Consider the following 17,206-nt stretch of genomic DNA (forward strand, 5'->3'; position numbering starts at 1 on the left):
CCAACCTGGAACTGAGTGAGTAGTGTTTGGTCTGATGCTATTTTGAAAGCCAATACGAAAAAGGAAAAAAAAGTACATTACAATGATATATTTTACTTTATTGGGACTGAAGACTGAGTTAAGGCTGCAGGGCTTGCAAGGACAGACCAGATACAACTTCAATTAGCACTGAGGTATGAAGTAAAAGATGTCGAGGCCTTTGGGCCCAACAAGTGGCAGGAGTCTTTGAAGCACCCTTATGAAGACCCATCCTGCTGTTCAAAGACTGGCATTTTCTACAAGAAATCTCCCTCCAGATATAAAAGCTTCTCCCAAGTGGGTGTGACACCTACTCCAGTTGCCTGCTGCACTGCTGCTTGGATTCCACATGGCGATCTGTTCACCGTCTGCCCTGGCCTGTACCCCCCCCCCCCCCCCTCTCCCAAGCTTTCACTCGCCTCCACAAGCACTGTTGGGGCAAGTGACTGAACTTACAATGGCTAGCCCCAAGTCGTTATATATTTCTTGTGCGTTTTGCTATTTGCCTCATGACTCCTGCATGCTTTGTTAACTACAAACTGTATTTACCCAAACATGGGATAGACTATGTTTGTTCCCACACTTGGGACTCTGACTCTCTATTGGTTACAGACTTTTGGCCTCCCATCCTATTCTAACCACCTCTCGACAGTTTTGTATTCATGTTACCTAATGAAATTCCTGTACAATATGATCTTGTTGCCATCTGATGCACATTCAGATGTCATAAATCAGCACTGCAGAGCTCTCCCTGTGCTATGTCGTGCCTTGATTGTATTACTGTTGATGATATCTGGAAATGTGCATGTACACCCTCGCACACCTACTGTTGCTAGCCCCAATTCTGACTTGTGCTCTGATATCTGCATCACTGATTTCTGCTCTCGTAAAAGCCTGGGTTTTCTGCACGTTAAACACTAGAAGGTTATTACCTAAAATGGATCAATTGAAAGTGTGGGTTCACAGCTCCAATCCAGATGTGTTGGTCATTACTGAGATGTGGTTAAGGAAGAGTATTTTGAATACTGATGTTAGCCTTTCTGTCTTGCTGATCAAAAGGTTATAACCAGATCTTCCAAAGGTGGGGGAGTGGCAATCTTTACCAAGGATCACCTTCAGTGCTCGGTTGTCTCCACCACGTCTGTCCCCAAACAATTTGATTTGTTGGTTTTAAACATTACACTTTCAAATAGCTCTGTTGACTGTTGCTGGGTGCTATAGTTCTCCATCAGCACCGGCCTGTACCTACCTGCCCTAAGCTCTCTCCTGGCACCTTACACCAAGTCTGAATTTGTCCTGCTAGGTGACCTAAACTGGGACATGCTTAAACCACCTGACCAAGTTCTGAAGCAATGGGACTCCCTAAATCCTTCTCAGAGTATTACCAATCCCAAAAGGTATGTCTCCAAACACCCAGTTAAGGCTATTCTCCTTGCTGTTATCCTCACAAATAATCCTGAAAGGTATCAGTCTGTTTTTTTCTGTAATGACCTTAGTGATCACTGTTTTATAGCCTGTGTTCATAATGCCTGCTCAGTGAAATCGACCTGTCCTGATTTGTCATAGACGCCTGCTAAAAAACTTTAATGAGCATGCCTTCCTTCATGAACTGGCCTCTGTAAAATGGTATAGAATCAGCTTGATCCCTCTCTGCCGAAGACGCTTGGACCTTTTAAAAAATGTATTGTTAACAAACACACCCCATCCAGAAAATGAGGATTAAAAACAGTTACAGTCTCTGGTTTCGACCGTGATCTTGCAGAGTAACTCCACCTCAAGAATTGCATTTGGCAAAAGGCTCGGCACACGCATACTCAGGCTGACTGGCTATCGTTCAGGCAAATGAGAAATAAGTGCACTCAGGCTATCTGGAAGGACAAATTTAGTTACTTTAAGGAGCAGTTCTCTCTGTGGGTGTAACCCCAAGAAGTTCTGGAAAATGATTAACGACCTGATGAATAAACTCTCCTCCTCACAGCTGCCCATGTCCCTTAATGTTGATGTGGTTGTTACTGACAAGATGCACATTTCTGAGCTCTTTAATCACCACTTCATTAAGTCAGGATTCCTATTTGACTCAGCTGTGCCTCCTTGCCCGTCCAACATTTCCTCATCTCCCACCCCTTCTAATGCGACTATCCCCGATGCTTCTCCCTCTTTTTCCCCTTCCCTGTTACAAAGTTTATCCCTGCAGGCAGTCACTGAGTCTGAGGTGCTAAAGGAGATCCTTAACCTTTTCATACATGAGTTCCAAATATTTCTAATGGTCGCCCCAGCGTGAGTTGTATTACATCAGAATGCACTCACTGTTCCAACAGGACAGTAAACACGCACTGCCTGCTAATTATCTATAGGCTACATTTTCTTATTTTCTGTATATCGTGTTGTCGTTTCTACTGCAGGCGCATACAGTATGTATGTATGGAACATAATGCATTTACAGTTATATGCATGTTTTTAAGTACTGGTGACAACTAATGCATTCTGATATTGCATAGATTGTAATGGACACCTACGATGTGTGTGAAATACTTTTTTGAGGGTTGTACTGATTATAATGAGCTAATGCTAAGCTATTTGCCAGCTATGTGTGCTGTCAGACCAAAGATGTTATAATGAGGTGAAGGAATGGTTCACTCATCTTTCGGGTAAACTTCATCACAATTTAAAGCTGCAGGCTAAAGCTCTATTTGGACTTGGTTTCCTCTATCGTAATCGCTCCTCTTTCACCACAGCTGCCAACTAACCCTGATTCAGATAACCATGCTAGATTACGGAGACATCATTTATAGATCGGCAGGTGAAGGTGCTCTCGAGCGGCTAGATGTTCTTTACCATTCTGCCATCAGATTTGCCACCAATGCTCCTTACAGGACACATCGCTGCCCTCTATACTCTTCTGTAAACTGGGCATCTCTGTATACCCGTTGCAAGACCCACTGGTCGACGCTTATTTATAAAACCCTCTTAGGCCTCACTCTCCCCTATCTGAGATATCTACTGCAGCCCTCATCCTCCACATACAACACCTGTTATGCCAGTCACATTCTGTTAAAGGTCTTCAAAGCACACATCCCTGGCTTTTTCAGCTCGCTGCAGCTAGCGACTGGAACGAGCTGCAACAAACACTGAAACGGGACAGTTTTATCTCAATTTCTTAATTCAAAGACTCAATCATGGACACTCTTACTGACAGGTGTGGCTGCTTTGTGTGATGTATTGTTGTCTCTACCTTCTTGCCCTTTGTGCTGTTGTCTGTGCCCAATATTTGTACCATGTTTTGTGCTGCAACCATGTTGTGTTACTACCACATTGTTGTGTTGCTACAATGCTGTGTTGTGTTGCTGCCTTGCTATGTTGTCTTAGGTCTCTCTTTTATGTAGTGTTGTCTCTCTTGTTGTGATGTGTGTTTTTTTCCCCTGTATTTATATTTTATTGTTAATCCCAGCCCCTGTCCCCGCCTTTTGGTAGGCCGTCATTGTAAATAAGAATTTGTTCTTAACTGACTTGCCTAGTTAAATAAAGGTAAAAAAATAGAAGCTGTTTTTCAGTCTCTCGGTCCCAGCTTTTATGCACCTGTACTGACCTCGCCTATGGCTGGTAGCGGTGTGAACAGGCAGTGGCTCGGGTGATTATTGTCCTTGATGATCTCTTTGGCCTTCCAGTGACATCGGGTGCTCTGTGTCTTGGAGGGCAGGTGGTTTTCCCCCGGTGATGTGTTGTGCAGACCGCACCACCATCTGGGGAGCCTTGCGGTTGATGGCGGTGCAGTTGCCGTACCAGGTGGTGAAACAGCCCGACAGGATGCTCTCGATTGTGCATCTGTAAAAGTTTGTCATGGTTGTTGGTGACAAGGCACATTTCTTCAGCCTCCTGAGGTTGAGGCGCTGTTGTGCCTTCACTGCTCTGTGTGGGTGGACAATTTCAGTTTGTCTGTGATGTGTACGCAGAGGAACTTAACTTTCCATCTTCTCCACTACTGTCCCTTCGCCGTGGATAGGGGGGTGCTCCCTCTGCTGTTTCCTGAAGTGATGCTCCTAAACATTACATTTACATTTAAGTCATTCAGCAGACGCTCTTATCCAGAGCGACTTACAAATTGGTGCTTTCACCTTATGACATCCAGTGGAACAGCCACTTTACAATAGTGCATCTAGGTCTTTTAAGGGGGAGGGGGTGAGAAGGATTACTTTATCCTATCCTAGGTATTCCTTAAAGAGGTGGGGTTTCAGGTGTCTCCGGAAGGTGGTGATTGACTCCGCTGTCCTGGCGTCGTGAGGGAGTTTGTTCCACCATTGGGGGGCCAGAGCAGCGAACAGTTTTGACTGGGCTGAGCGGGAACTGTACTTCCTCAGTGGTAGGGAGGCGAGCAGGCCAGAGGTGGATGAACGCAGTGCCCTTGTTTGGGTGTAGGGCCTGATCAGAGCCTGGAGGTACTGAGGTGCCGTTCCCCTCACAGCTCCGTAGGCAAGCACCATGGTCTTGTAGCGGATGCGAGCTTCAACTGGAAGCCAGTGGAGAGAGCGGAGGAGCGGGGTGACGTGAGAGAACTTGGGAAGGTTGAACACCAGACGGGCTGCGGCGTTCTGGATGAGTTGTAGGGGTTTAATGGCACAGGCAGGGAGCCCAGCCAACAGCGAGTTGCAGTAATCCAGACGGGAGATGACAAGTGCCTGGATTAGGACCTGCGCCGCTTCCTGTGTGAGGCAGGGTCGTACTCTGCGGATGTTGTAGAGCATGAACCTACAGGAACGGGCCACCGCCTTGATGTTAGTTGAGAACGACAGGGTGTTGTCCAGGATCACGCCAAGGTTCTTAGCGCTCTGGGAGGAGGACACGATGGAGTTGTCAACCGTGATGGCGAGGTCATGGAATGGGCAGTCCTTCCCCGGGAGGAAGAGCAGCTCCGTCTTGCCGAGGTTCAGCTTGAGGTGGTGATCCGTCATCCACACTGATATGTCTGCCAGACATGCAGAGATGCGATTCGCCACCTGGTCAGAGGGGGGAAAGGAGAAGATTTATTGTGTGTCGTCTGCATAGCAATGATAGGAGAGACCATGTGAGGTTATGACAGAGCCAAGTGACTTGGTGTATAGCGAGAATAGGAGAGGGCCTAGAACAGAGCCCTGGGGGACACCAGTGGTGAGAGCGCGTGGTGAGGAGACAGATTCTCGCCACGCCACCTGGTAGGAGCGACCTGTCAGGTAGGACGCAATCAAGCATGGGCCGCGCCGGAGATGCCCAACTCGGAGAGGGTGGAGAGGAGGATCTGATGGTTCACAGTATCGAAGGCAGCCGATAGGTCTAGAAGGATGAGAGCAGAGGAGAGAGAGTTAGCTTTAGCAGTGCGGAGTGCCTCCGTGATACAGAGAAGAGCAGTCTCAGTTGAATGACTAGTCTTGAAACCTGACTGATTTGGATCAAGAAGGTCATTCTGAGAGAGATAGCGGGAGAGCTGGCCAAGGACGGCACGTTCAAGAGTTTTGGAGAGAAAAGAAAGAAGGGATACTGGTCTGTAGTTGTTGACATCGGAGGGATCGAGTGTAGGTTTTTTCAGAAGGGGTGCAACTCTCGCTCTCTTGAAGACGGGAGGGACGTAGCCAGCGGTCAGGGATGAGTTGATGAGCGAGGTGAGGTAAGGGAGAAGGTCACCGGAGATGGTCTGGAGAAGAGAGGAGGGGATAGGGTCAAGCGGGCAGGTTGTTGGGCGGCCGGCCGTCACAAGACGCGAGATGTCATCTGGAGAGAGAGGGGAGAAAGAGGTCAGAGCACAGGGTAGGGCAGTGTGAGCAGAACCAGCGGTGTCGTTTGACTTAGCAAACGAGGATCGGATGTCGTCGACCTTCTTTTCAAAATGGTTGACGAAGTCATCTGCAGAGAGGGAGGGGGGAGGAGGATTCAAGAGGGAGGAGAAGGTGGCAAAGAGCTTCCTAGGGTTAGAGGCAGATGCTTGGAATTTAGAGTGGTAGAAAGTGGCTTTAGCAGCAGAGACAGAGGAGGAAAATGTAGAGAGGAGGGAGTGAAAGGATGCCAGGTCCGCAGGGAGGCGAGTTTTCCTCCATTTCCGCTCGGCTGCCCGGAGCCCTGTTCTGTGAGCTCGCAATGAGTCGTCGAGCCACGGAGCGGGAGGGGAGGACCGAGCCGGCCTGGAGGATAGGGGACATAGAGAGTCAAAGGATGCAGAAAGGGAGGAGAGGAGGGTTGAGGAGGCAGAATCAGGAGATAGGTTGGAGAAGGTTTGAGCAGAGGGAAGAGATGATAGGATGGAAGAGGAGAGAGTAGCGGGGGAGAGAGAGCGAAGGTTGGGACGGCGCGATACCATCCGAGTAGGGGCAGTGTGGGAAGTGTTGGATGAGAGCGAGAGGGAAAAGGATACAAGGTAGTGGTCGGAGACTTGGAGGGGAGTTGCAATGAGGTTAGTGGAAGAACAGCATCTAGTAAAGATGAGGTCGAGCGTATTGCCTGCCTTGTGAGTAGGGGGAAGGTGAGAGGGTGAGGTCAAAAGAGGAGAGGAGTGGAAAGAAGGAGGCAGAGAGGAATGAGTCAAAGGTAGACGTGGGGAGGTTAAAGTCGCCCAGAACTGTGAGAGGTGAGCCGTCCTCAGGAAAGGAGCTTATCAAGGCATCAAGCTCATTGATGAACTCTCCGAGGGAACCTGGAGGGCGATAAATGATAAGGATGTTAAGCTTGAAAGGGCTGGTAACTGTGACAGCATGGAATTCAAAGGAGGCGATAGACAGATGGGTAAGGGGAAAGAGAGAATGACCACTTGGGAGAGATGAGGATCCCGGTGCCACCACCCCGCTGACCAGAAGCTCTCGGGGTGTGCGAGAGCACGTGGGCGGACGAAGAGAGAGCAGTAGGAGTAGCGGTGTTGTCTGTGGTGATCCATGTTTCCGTCAGTGCCAAGAAGTCGAGGGACTGGAGGGAGGCATAGGCTGAGATGAACTCTGCCTTGTTGGGCGCAGATCGGCAGTTCCAGAGGCTACCGGAGACCTGGAACTCCACGTGGGTCGTGCGCGCTGGGACCACCAGATTAGGGTGGCCGCGGCCATGCGGTGTGGAGCGTTTGTATGGTCTGTGCAGAGAGGAGAGAACAGGGATAGACAGACACATAGTTGGCAGGCTAGAGAAGAGGCTACGCTAATGCAGAGGAGATTGGAATGACAAGTGGACTACACGTCTCGAATGTTCAGAAAGTTAAGCTTACGTAGCAAGAATCTAATTGACTAAAATTATTAAAATGATACAGTACTGCTGAGGTAGGCTAGCTGCGTTGTTGACACTACCCTAATCAAGTCGTTCCGTTGAGTGTGAAGTTTCTACAATGCTGCTATTCGGGGCTAGCTGGCTAGCTAGCAGTGTTGGTTACGTTACGTTGCGTTAGGAGAACGACAATAGCTGGCTAGCTAACCTAGAAAATCGCTCTAGACTACACAATTATCTTTGAAACAAAGACGGCTATGTAGCTAGCTATGTAGCTAGCTACGATCAAACAAATCACACCGTTGGGACTGTAATGAAATGAAATGAAAATGTGATACTACCTGTGGAGCGAAGCGGAATGCGACCGGAATGCGAAAGTTCTATTCAGTAGACGTTGGCTGGCTGTTGGCTAGCTAGGAGTGTCTCCTACGTTAAGGACGACAAAATAGCTGGCTAGCTAACCTCGGTAAATTAAGATAATCACTCTAAGACTACACACTCTAAACTACACAATTATCTTGGATACGAAGACAGCAAAGACAACTATGTAGCTAGCTAATACTACACTAATCAAGTCGTTCAGTTGAGTGTGATAGTTACTACAGTGCTACGGTAGCCGGTGAACGTATGCTAGCTGGCTAGCTGCTAGGCAGATAGGAGGACGACGAAATACGATAATAACGCAATTATCACTCTAAGACTCCACGCTCTAAACTACACAATTATCTTGGATACGAAGACAGCAAAGACAACTATGTAGCTAGCTAACACTACACTAATCAAGTCGTTCAGTTGAGTGTGATAGTTACTACAGTGCTACGGTAGACGGTGAACGTGTTGGGCAGATAGGAGGACGACGAAATACGATAATTACGCAATTATCTTTGATACAACGACGGCTATGTAGCTAGCTAAGAAGAAATTGCTAAGATTAGACAAATCAGACCGTTGTACTATAATGAAATGTAATGAAATGTAATGAAAAAGTTATACAACCTGCAGACCGAAGGAGACCGAAGCGCGGATGCGACCTGCTCGCTCCAACCCATGTGATATACAAACATGTGATACCTCTAAACATAAATGACCAAAACACACCACATTATTACATTAGGACAGGCCTAAAGTGGTATACTGAACCAGTCTGGTGTCCAGTAAACCAATAGGCTCTCCCCTAGCCACAATAGGCAACCTGCTTACACTGGCAGGGAAAATCTATCAACATCACACCATATGGCAATGTGGGAGCTGGTGGTAGAGCCTAATAGCCCACGTGTCTTCCATGAGGGCATAGTGAAACAGTCCATTGTGCTTTTGTTATGTGGTAGAAAAACCAGACAAGCAAGATGGCTGGGGGGAAGCAGGTGGAGTGTGAAGGAGGGGGGGTTGGGACACTAAAATCCCATGTCTGCTCATCAAAATAGAAATGACACAGCACCACCTAGGGCTAGGCTATTAGAGACCATGTAACAATGCTGTGTTTAATTTGGTGCTGCTCTGTGTCGGTGTCCTCCTACAGATTGCCTCCTTGATAGTCTATTTCTAGTAGAGGAGAATTCCATAGGGCAACAGCGACATCCCCCTAAGAAGTTGGTAGTTTGAGTAAAAAACATTGTGAAAAGGTAAATCCCATGAATGCAATGTATTAATTTAGTTCAAACTAATAAAGCACTGCAGTGTCTGCATAAACGCAAATTCACAACTTTGTTAACTAAAATGTTCATTTAAATAATGTGCGTGAATGTTCTGTCTGTTATTGTGTAATTTAATTAAGTTAATTTAAGGATGTGAGTCTCGGTCAATGTAATGCCTGTACCTCTTAAATCATGAAAGACAATAATTTAGCCTAGGCTACACCAGGGCTTTTCAAACTTTTCCTCCACAGGGACCCCTGCCCAGGCAAACCGGCAACCTATCACATGTTAGAACAAAAAGTAATGTCTTGTCAAGTAGAAGTAATCCGTTTTTTAAATGAATAGATTTGTTAAACAGTTTCATTATTCTACACAGTTTCGCATGGAGCTGAGAGACAATTTTGCGGTTTGTAAGCTAATTTCCTGCAAATCTCTGCATTTTACCATAGCTAATGCTGTGTTCCTCTGCTCAAACAACAAAATCAATGAGCATGTGTCATGAATGCCCTTTTTTTTTCATTTTCGATTCTCCCTGACTGTCTAGTCATTATTTGATGGTTAGTTCTCAAAGATGGTAATCTAAAATATATATATATATATATATATATATATATATATAGTTCAATATCTTTACTGCATGCTTTCTATCTGGCCACAATGTAGGATCGGGAAGGGAGCATGGCAGTACCAGTGGCTAGATACTGAGTTTCCCGAAGTCCCACATGGAGATGGAATTCATGTTGGAGGTCCAGGTAAGGAAGAGGGCAGATGGCGAGAAAAGCAGAAAAAAGGGTGCGAAGTGCAAACCCAAACCGAATGCGAAATACAAGCCGAAGACATTCTCCTTTGGGTCAAGTTCAGGAGATAAAATTGCATGTTACACACTTGAAAACACTGAGCAGTCGACGGACAGTGAACTTGAAATTGAACCTGACAAAAGTGAGGAGGAAGAACCTGCGTCGCCAGGTCACCCCAATGATCAGGAAAATGCCCTGGATGACTCTGGCCCAGTGGGAGTACAATTCATGGAGAAAGTGGATCCATTCCTTTTGGATGATCCGTTTATGGAAGGAGTTGGGTTCGGTCAATTCAATCAAACTATCCTGAGGGGGATTTCTTGTGTGTCTGTTGCTCAGAGGGAGAGGGGGCGTTTCAAGACTCGGGATGAAAGCAGTGTCATGCCACCGGTCCTGTGTTGCTCTCCGGAGCAGAGCGCCGCTGAAAGGAGTGATAACTGGGTTGGGGTTGAGTGTTAAGTTGGCTCAACGGAAGTTGGGAATCCCCATTGTCTGTGATGCGTTCCATTAATTGGTGCGACGCAGATGTTTGGTGCAACTTAGTTTTGGTGGACAAAAATGTAGTGTTTCAATTATGGGGGTGGCAATGTTGCTGGAGATCAGAAATGTTCGAGTGAGACAGATTGAAGTTTCCAGGGTGAGAGCAGTGCAGAATGTGTCATATGCTGAGGCAATGAGGAAAGTAGAGGATGGTGGGCAAAGGGTGAGGGAGTCTGAGAGGATCCCTGTGAGTAGTAGACCAGTACAGAGTGACCTGCACAGTTTCTTGGTGTTTATTACTATGGTCATTATTTGTACCACACGGATGGAAATGAGATCCCAGGAGATTGAATTGGTAGTAGCAGCAGTAGAGAAGTTTTGAGGTGTCAGATATTTTAGTGCAGAAGAACTACATGGAGTTTTGAGAGAAGGGGTTCCAGCCTCCCAGGCCGACGGACTGGTGTAGGATCTGCTTGGGCCAAAGTAGTGGGAAGGGGTGGTGGGGTGTGTTGGGGATAGTGGTATATACACTGAGTGTACAAAACATTAAGGACACCTGCTCTTTCCAGGATAGACTGACCAGGTGAATCCAGGAGAAAGCTATGATCCCTTATCGATGTCACTTGTTAAAACAACTCACTATTAGGAAGGTGGTCTTAATGTTTTCTACACTCAGTTAGATCAGGTCCTCTGGAGCCAGAGAGGTGTCACAGTTTTTTTCCCACCCCTAGAAAACGCAGCTGATTAAACGAATTGCATTCTAAACTGAAGATCATGAATAGTTGATTATTGGAGTTCCGTGTGTTATCTGGGTCTGGGGCAAAAGTGACACCAACCAGGCCCCCGAGGACTTGAGTTGCCCATCCCTGGGTTAGATGGTGGTGCAATTTGTTTATTTTTTCAATTCCCTTTTCTTTGTGAACGAATGCGCAATGCACGTTCCAAACTTTGAAAGGCAGCAATACGCAACATAGTGTCTACTCTGCCGGAAAGTACACGAAGAAGAGGCGCAATTTAGACACACAAGCAGCCCTGGGCACTTGCACAACCCACAGTTTATTTCCGTGTTACTTCCTTGTTCTGTCTAGTCTCTGGTGTTTTTCCGGAGAGAAATATGTAAACAGCGGTAACATTTTTAGATTCGACTACATATCAACGCGAGCGACACAAGTCTAATCGTTTTTTTTCTTTAGATCCCCGGTTTGCGGTTACAGATTGGGACAGACTCGTTGAGGAGATCAGGAGCTGTAGGACTTCTTCGCCCCAGTATTTCTCGTCGATGGCAGACTCCCGAGAAAGAAGGAAAACTGGCGAAGATGAGCCTCAGGGTGCAGTCGGGGGTGACGGTAAATGTGAATAGGCGCATGAGACTTTGAAAGGTCGTCATCTAAAATATTGTCAACTAACAAACTATAGTCTCCCGTCAGAATCCTTACATGCGGTCGAAGCTAGACTTCATGTTCTCTGATCTTTCAGCATGTAGGCCTAGTTCTAGACTAATTAGCGAAATTGTGAAAACAGTCTTAGTGAGGTCGGCTATTTCAAAAATAAACAAATCTAGCACTAACATTCTAGAATTATTTTGGCCTACACACTTTGGGCTTGGAAGTCCATAGGAATGTCCTCTGAGGTCACTTCACTGTAACACATGTGAAACAAAAAGTGTAATACGAAGTCGGGAACTCTAGAAAGGGGCCAGAGTTGGAATTCCGAGTTGTATGACTGTTCAAATACATTTTTTTCCCGAGTTCCCAGTGGTTTTGAATGCACTGAAGTTGGAAGTCAGAGATTTTCGAATTCCCAGTTGTTTTGAACGCGGCATAACTCTAACCCCCAAGAACAGTGAAGTACAAAGTCTACATCATGAAGTAAACATGTAGGTCCTGGGTGTGAGGAAAAAGTATCTACCAATTGAATTGGAGCACAGCCGTGTTTATCACGCATTATCTAATCACCCCAATAAACTGTTATGTCATTAAACATTGATAATAAAAACATAAAATCACTAACAAAATCTTTGTAACAGATGTCAACGACGAGAGAATTATGGAACAAGGAGCTATTGTTTTAAGAGGGTAAATAAACATAGCACTATTACCATTAGTATTCATCCTGATTATCACATTATCCATTTAAACAAGAAAAATGTTTTTTTTTTTCATCCATGAAGGTATGTCATAGAGAGGATCAGTGCAGAAAACCCAGGGAGGCATTTGGCTCCAGAGGACCTTGGTGGCAGACCCAACGAACAAGAGGACCACCAAGTCAAAAACATGGTACAACAGCTGCTGCTGATCGCTGATGACATGAACAGAAATGCTGAGCTACAACAGTATGACATTATTTTCTTCTGAATTAGCATATTAGCTACAGTGCCTTCTGAAAGTATTCATACCCCTTGACTTATTCAAAGTGTTGTGTTTCAGCCTTAATTCAATATGGGTTAAATTGTTGTTTTTCTCACCCATCTACACACTATATACCGTAATGACAAAAGTGTGTATATATATATATATATATATTTTTTTTTAATATATATATGTTTGCAAATTGATTGAAAATTAAATACAGAAATAGCTCATTTACATAACTATTCACAGCCCTGAGTTTTTGAAAAACACAATTCCACTTTGACGTTATGGGGTATTGTGTGTGTGGGCCAGTGACCAAAACAAATCCAAATGTAATCCATTTTAAATTCAGACTGTAATACAACAACATGTGGAAGAAGTCAAGAGGTGTGAATACTTTCTGAAGGCACTGTATTTGTCTGGTCTATGTGTAACCGATGTGAAATGGCTAGCTAGTTAGCGGTGGTGCGCGCTAATAGCGCTTCAATCGTTGACGTCACTCGCTCTGAGACCTTGAAGTAGTGGTTCCCCCTTGCTCTGCAAGAGACGCAGCTTTTGTGGAGTGATGGGTAACGATGCTTTGTGGGTGACTGTTGTCGGTGTGTGCAGAGGGTCCCTGGTTCGAGCCCGGGTAGGGGCGAGGGGACGGACTAAAGTTAAACTGTTACATATGTTATGGTGGTGGTTTTATGCACTTATTTTACTCAAACAACAAAGGTTGTAAGCCTGGATGTGAACACAAATGAGTATATTCCCATATCCTATCGTGGTGGTCTGGCAAATTTCCATCGAATTAAGAACTTTATTATTTCGTCATTGTTTCATTTTCTTGACAACAAGAAACATGGAAAAAGAAACTCTTCCTCAGTTTCTAATTATTTGTCTCTCCTTCCTCTTACAGCCTAATAAACAGAGTCCAGGTAAACTGTGCCCAGGATGTGTTCTTCTCAGTGGCCAGGGAAATCTTTGCAGATGGTATCAACTGGGGCAGAGTGGTCTCCCTGTTTCACTTGGCCTATAAGCTTATTTACAAGGTAACACCCAGAATGTGCATGTTACTGAATATGAAATCATTGAAACGTTCAAATGTAAAGCAGAATAAATCTCCCCTCACTATATAGATAAATAAATTATATATTTGTTATCCCCCTTTCCAAGGCACTGACACAGAACCACTTAGAAAGCATCAAGATGGTTATTAACTGGGTATTACAGTTCATCAGGGAAAATGTCTCCGCTTGGATCCGACAGCAAGGAGGATGGGTGAGTACCCTGCTGGAGTATGCCAACATACCCACCCATGAAGACTCCCCTGACAGATTTACAAGAAGACCGTATTTTATTTATTAATAGCACAAGAGCAGAGACACTGTCACAATCAGTACATACCTGCAGTAAAGAGCTCCATTGAAAACAGACCGTGGGGGATGGAGGAAGGACGCCATCATTGATGCCCGTTCAAAAAGGAAAAAGCTCATCTAACAAAGTGGATATTCGTCAAATCTGTCATGATGTCCTAAATGTTAACCGCCGTTCGGATAAGCTGATAGCATAGCTAGCCATATAGCAATCAGTGGTGGTATTTTAAGTTGTTTTTAAGTGTAATGTAATTGATTGGTAAAAATGACGTGAACATGTATTGCGGTTTCCATACAAGCGTTGTCCAATTTTTTTTCAATATTCTTTTTTTTACCCCAACATATAAACAATAGCCTAAATGTAGGCTAACTTTGGGCGGTAGTGAGGAGATTCTGGATCTATCCACCACAGCGTTTCCATGGCCTGTCCATTGTTTTGGACAAACTCTTAACTGATCTATTCAAGAATGCACATCTGACACATCTGAAGTATAGACATAAGTCACACGCCCATCTGGCAAAACAAAAATGTAAAGGATGCTAGTTGATACGTTCTTGTACATACTGCGTATGGTGACTCATATGCACATGCATATCAAGAGGAGGAAGCACTCACTCCTACTCAAATACGACCATGAACAACATATGTGTACTCGACAGCATTGTGTGCACATGTAATGCGGAGGCTCCGAAAGGAGGTCTTGCTTGGGGGGGGGGGGTTGTCAGTTTTAAAACACAGATGGAGTTATTAAATGAAGCTGCACCAGGGGTTGGGGGGGGTGTTAGAGAGAGACTTCAAACGCCGCACAGCACATTGGCGCCATTGGCCAATGCAGGCAGGTAGTTCCGATGTGGGCAGCACCGAGTGCAACTACCTGGGCCACGTCGCAGTACTGTCAGTTCATAAAGCTAAGCCTGTTTGATGAATAACCTTGCCTCACACATAAAGATCCCAGAACAAGCACGAGGCTTTAGCTCAGCAGGCTGAATGGTATTGAGTCCAGCCCATGACTATGGTTCAGTACGGACAATGTAATGGTTCCACTGTTGCACGTGACTGTGTGGTTGACTTTTTCCTTTTTGCTCGCAGGAGGCGGTTATTAGCACCGTGTCACATTGGCGTACGGTGTCGCTTGTGGCTGCAGTGGCTTTCGTGACGGTCATGGTTTACTGGAGGAAAACACGCTGACATCTCAGGAAGTGCCCTTGGTGAAATCAAAGTGCTCTTAAAATGTGTACATTTCTCTGGGAACGGGTTAATATGTTATGTCCTGTGCAGTAGATTTGACTTTGGGGTAATGGTGACATAGTAATCTTGTTTTATATGTTGAATTGATCTGAGAAGGAACAGTTGGTGCCTTTTGGTACAGTACTCCACACTGAGAAAGTATTTATTAGTACCAATGTGAAACTGTATTTTTCTAAAAATGTTTTTCTATTGCTCAAAAAAATTACCTTGTAAAGTGTTTTATTGAACATTAGAGGTTTTATTGAAGCCCTAATCTTCTATTGATTTGGAATTAAAAGTAAGCCACTACAATTTTTTCACAGCTCTAAATATATATTATTTTTATGTATCTGAATGGAACAATTGTCTTTTTAAAATTGTGGCAAACATGCACACATGTTTAATAAAAATACTTTTGCCAAAGCAATATTGAATTTGTAATTTACTGTGTTTGAACTCCACTTCTCGAGTAAAGTTTAGCGTTGTGCCCTGCTTCCTTTATCATTGTTTGGCCAGACCCCTCTTTCACTAATATGTTTTATGACAAAAGTTTAGGTTCCTTCTCATTAAGCCTGAAAGAATTGCCACATCCCAGGGGTGGGCAATCTTACCCAGCAAAGGCTGGCGTGGGTGTAAGCTTTTATTCCAGCCTAGAGGTAACACACCTGATTCCACTAATTAATCTTGTATAATAGAATGACATGCAGTACTATGCTTAAACCACAAGATGTCCTAGTACTCTTATGAGAAAGATGTCGGCGTATTCTAAACAAAATTGGAATTGTACATTAGTTTAGAATATTTCACAAACTCAATTTAGTCTGCAATATAAATTGATAGAAGCCTTTCACCCAATTCTTTCTTACTACTTCTAACCAAGGCTATGATGACCATTGTAGATATGTTTTATAAGTTTACCTGAGATGCAGGTGCAAGACTAACCCAGACACTAAAAGCAAATTGAGGTTCAGGTGGAATTACAGATATTTTACCCCCCCCATCACTGTTTTATTGTATTGATATTACCAAGAATATGTCATTTTTTAAATTTGACCTTTATTTAACTAGGCAAGTCAGTTAAGAACAAATTCTTATTTGCAATGACGGGCCTACCCCGGCCAAACTCTCCCCTAACCCGGACGGCGCTGGGCCAATTATGCGCCGACCTGTGGGAGTCCCGATCACTGCCAGTTGTGATACAGCCCGGGATCGAACCAGGGTATGTAGTGACGCCTCTAGCACTGAGATGCAGTGCCTTAGACCGCTGCGCCTCTCAGTCGTCCCAGTGTTGGCACAGCTGTGAAAAACTGCTGGTTGATCCTCAATGCGAGTGACAACGATGAAAGTCCTGTAGGGAAGGTTGTCTGACCGCTGGTTGTCACATGTCACAGGTGTGGCATAATTTGTAGTATGTTGCACAGTAAAGGGGTGTCATCGAGGTACGGCACATTTCCTCGAAAACATACAGTAAGGCAAACTGCCTTCATACAAGATGTATCCTTAACGTCTGCCTCGCCAGAACTGTTGGACCTTTTAGGAGCTTGTGAGTGCAACCTATCCTGGCCAGGACTTAGAATGTTTTCTTTATTCTGCTCTGCAGTGTGTATGCACTGTTAGTGATTCTGTTAGTCCTTACCTGTCTGACGAAATTAATCTGCTGAGTTATGTTGAACATGATCACTGATATTACATAACAAATGCCTCTCAATGAACCTTATTAAACCGCTCTGATCGCTAAAAGGAAATGGTGAACATCTATTCATCGTCTCAGTATAAGTGTAATTAGCTTCATTCTCAACCAAGGGCCGGATTCAATCAAAACCGCAGGAGACGAATGAAACATTCTGTTGTTCCCTGCTCAAGGGAAGGTTTATTTACGATGACGGCCAAACCCGGACGACGCTGGGCCAATTGTGCGCCGCCCTATGGGACTCCCAATCACGGCCGAATGTGAGCCAGCCTGGATTCGATTTCATTGTGTAAACACTCTCCAATAAGTGTGTAATTCATTTTTATTTTTATGGCACTGGTGCAATGTGATTTTTATTCAATGCAGGTTCCTGCGGTGTGAGTCTGATTTGAATTCTTCAAAGCCAAGTATTTTCGATTTCGTCCCATTGGCAGTGTCCCTTGC

The 17,206-nt window shown here is 44.9% G+C and overlaps 1 protein-coding gene across 3 annotated transcripts; it reads left to right on the forward strand.

Annotated features, from left to right (window-relative positions):
• The first annotated feature begins 11,147 nt into the window (after positions 1-11,147).
• LOC115112092 (apoptosis regulator BAX-like) lies at positions 11,148-15,499 on the forward strand. 3 transcript variants are annotated; one of them, XM_029638883.2, is made up of 6 exons: positions 11,148-11,487; positions 12,162-12,210; positions 12,306-12,467; positions 13,388-13,520; positions 13,645-13,749; positions 14,935-15,499. In XM_029638883.2, the coding sequence occupies exons 1-6, from the start codon at positions 11,415-11,417 to the stop codon at positions 15,031-15,033; spliced, it is 621 nt and encodes a 206-aa protein (XP_029494743.1). In that variant the 5' UTR covers positions 11,148-11,414; the 3' UTR covers positions 15,034-15,499. The 3 variants fall into 3 exon arrangements, with proteins under 3 accessions (XP_029494743.1, XP_029494744.1, XP_029494745.1); XM_029638884.2 differs by having other exon boundaries at positions 11,151-11,481; XM_029638885.2 differs by lacking the exon at positions 11,148-11,487 and adding an exon at positions 11,496-12,011.
• The last annotated feature ends 1,707 nt before the right edge of the window (positions 15,500-17,206 follow it).

This window comes from Oncorhynchus nerka, linkage group LG27, assembly GCF_034236695.1.
Source record: "Oncorhynchus nerka isolate Pitt River linkage group LG27, Oner_Uvic_2.0, whole genome shotgun sequence".
Lineage (NCBI taxonomy): Eukaryota > Metazoa > Chordata > Actinopteri > Salmoniformes > Salmonidae > Oncorhynchus > Oncorhynchus nerka.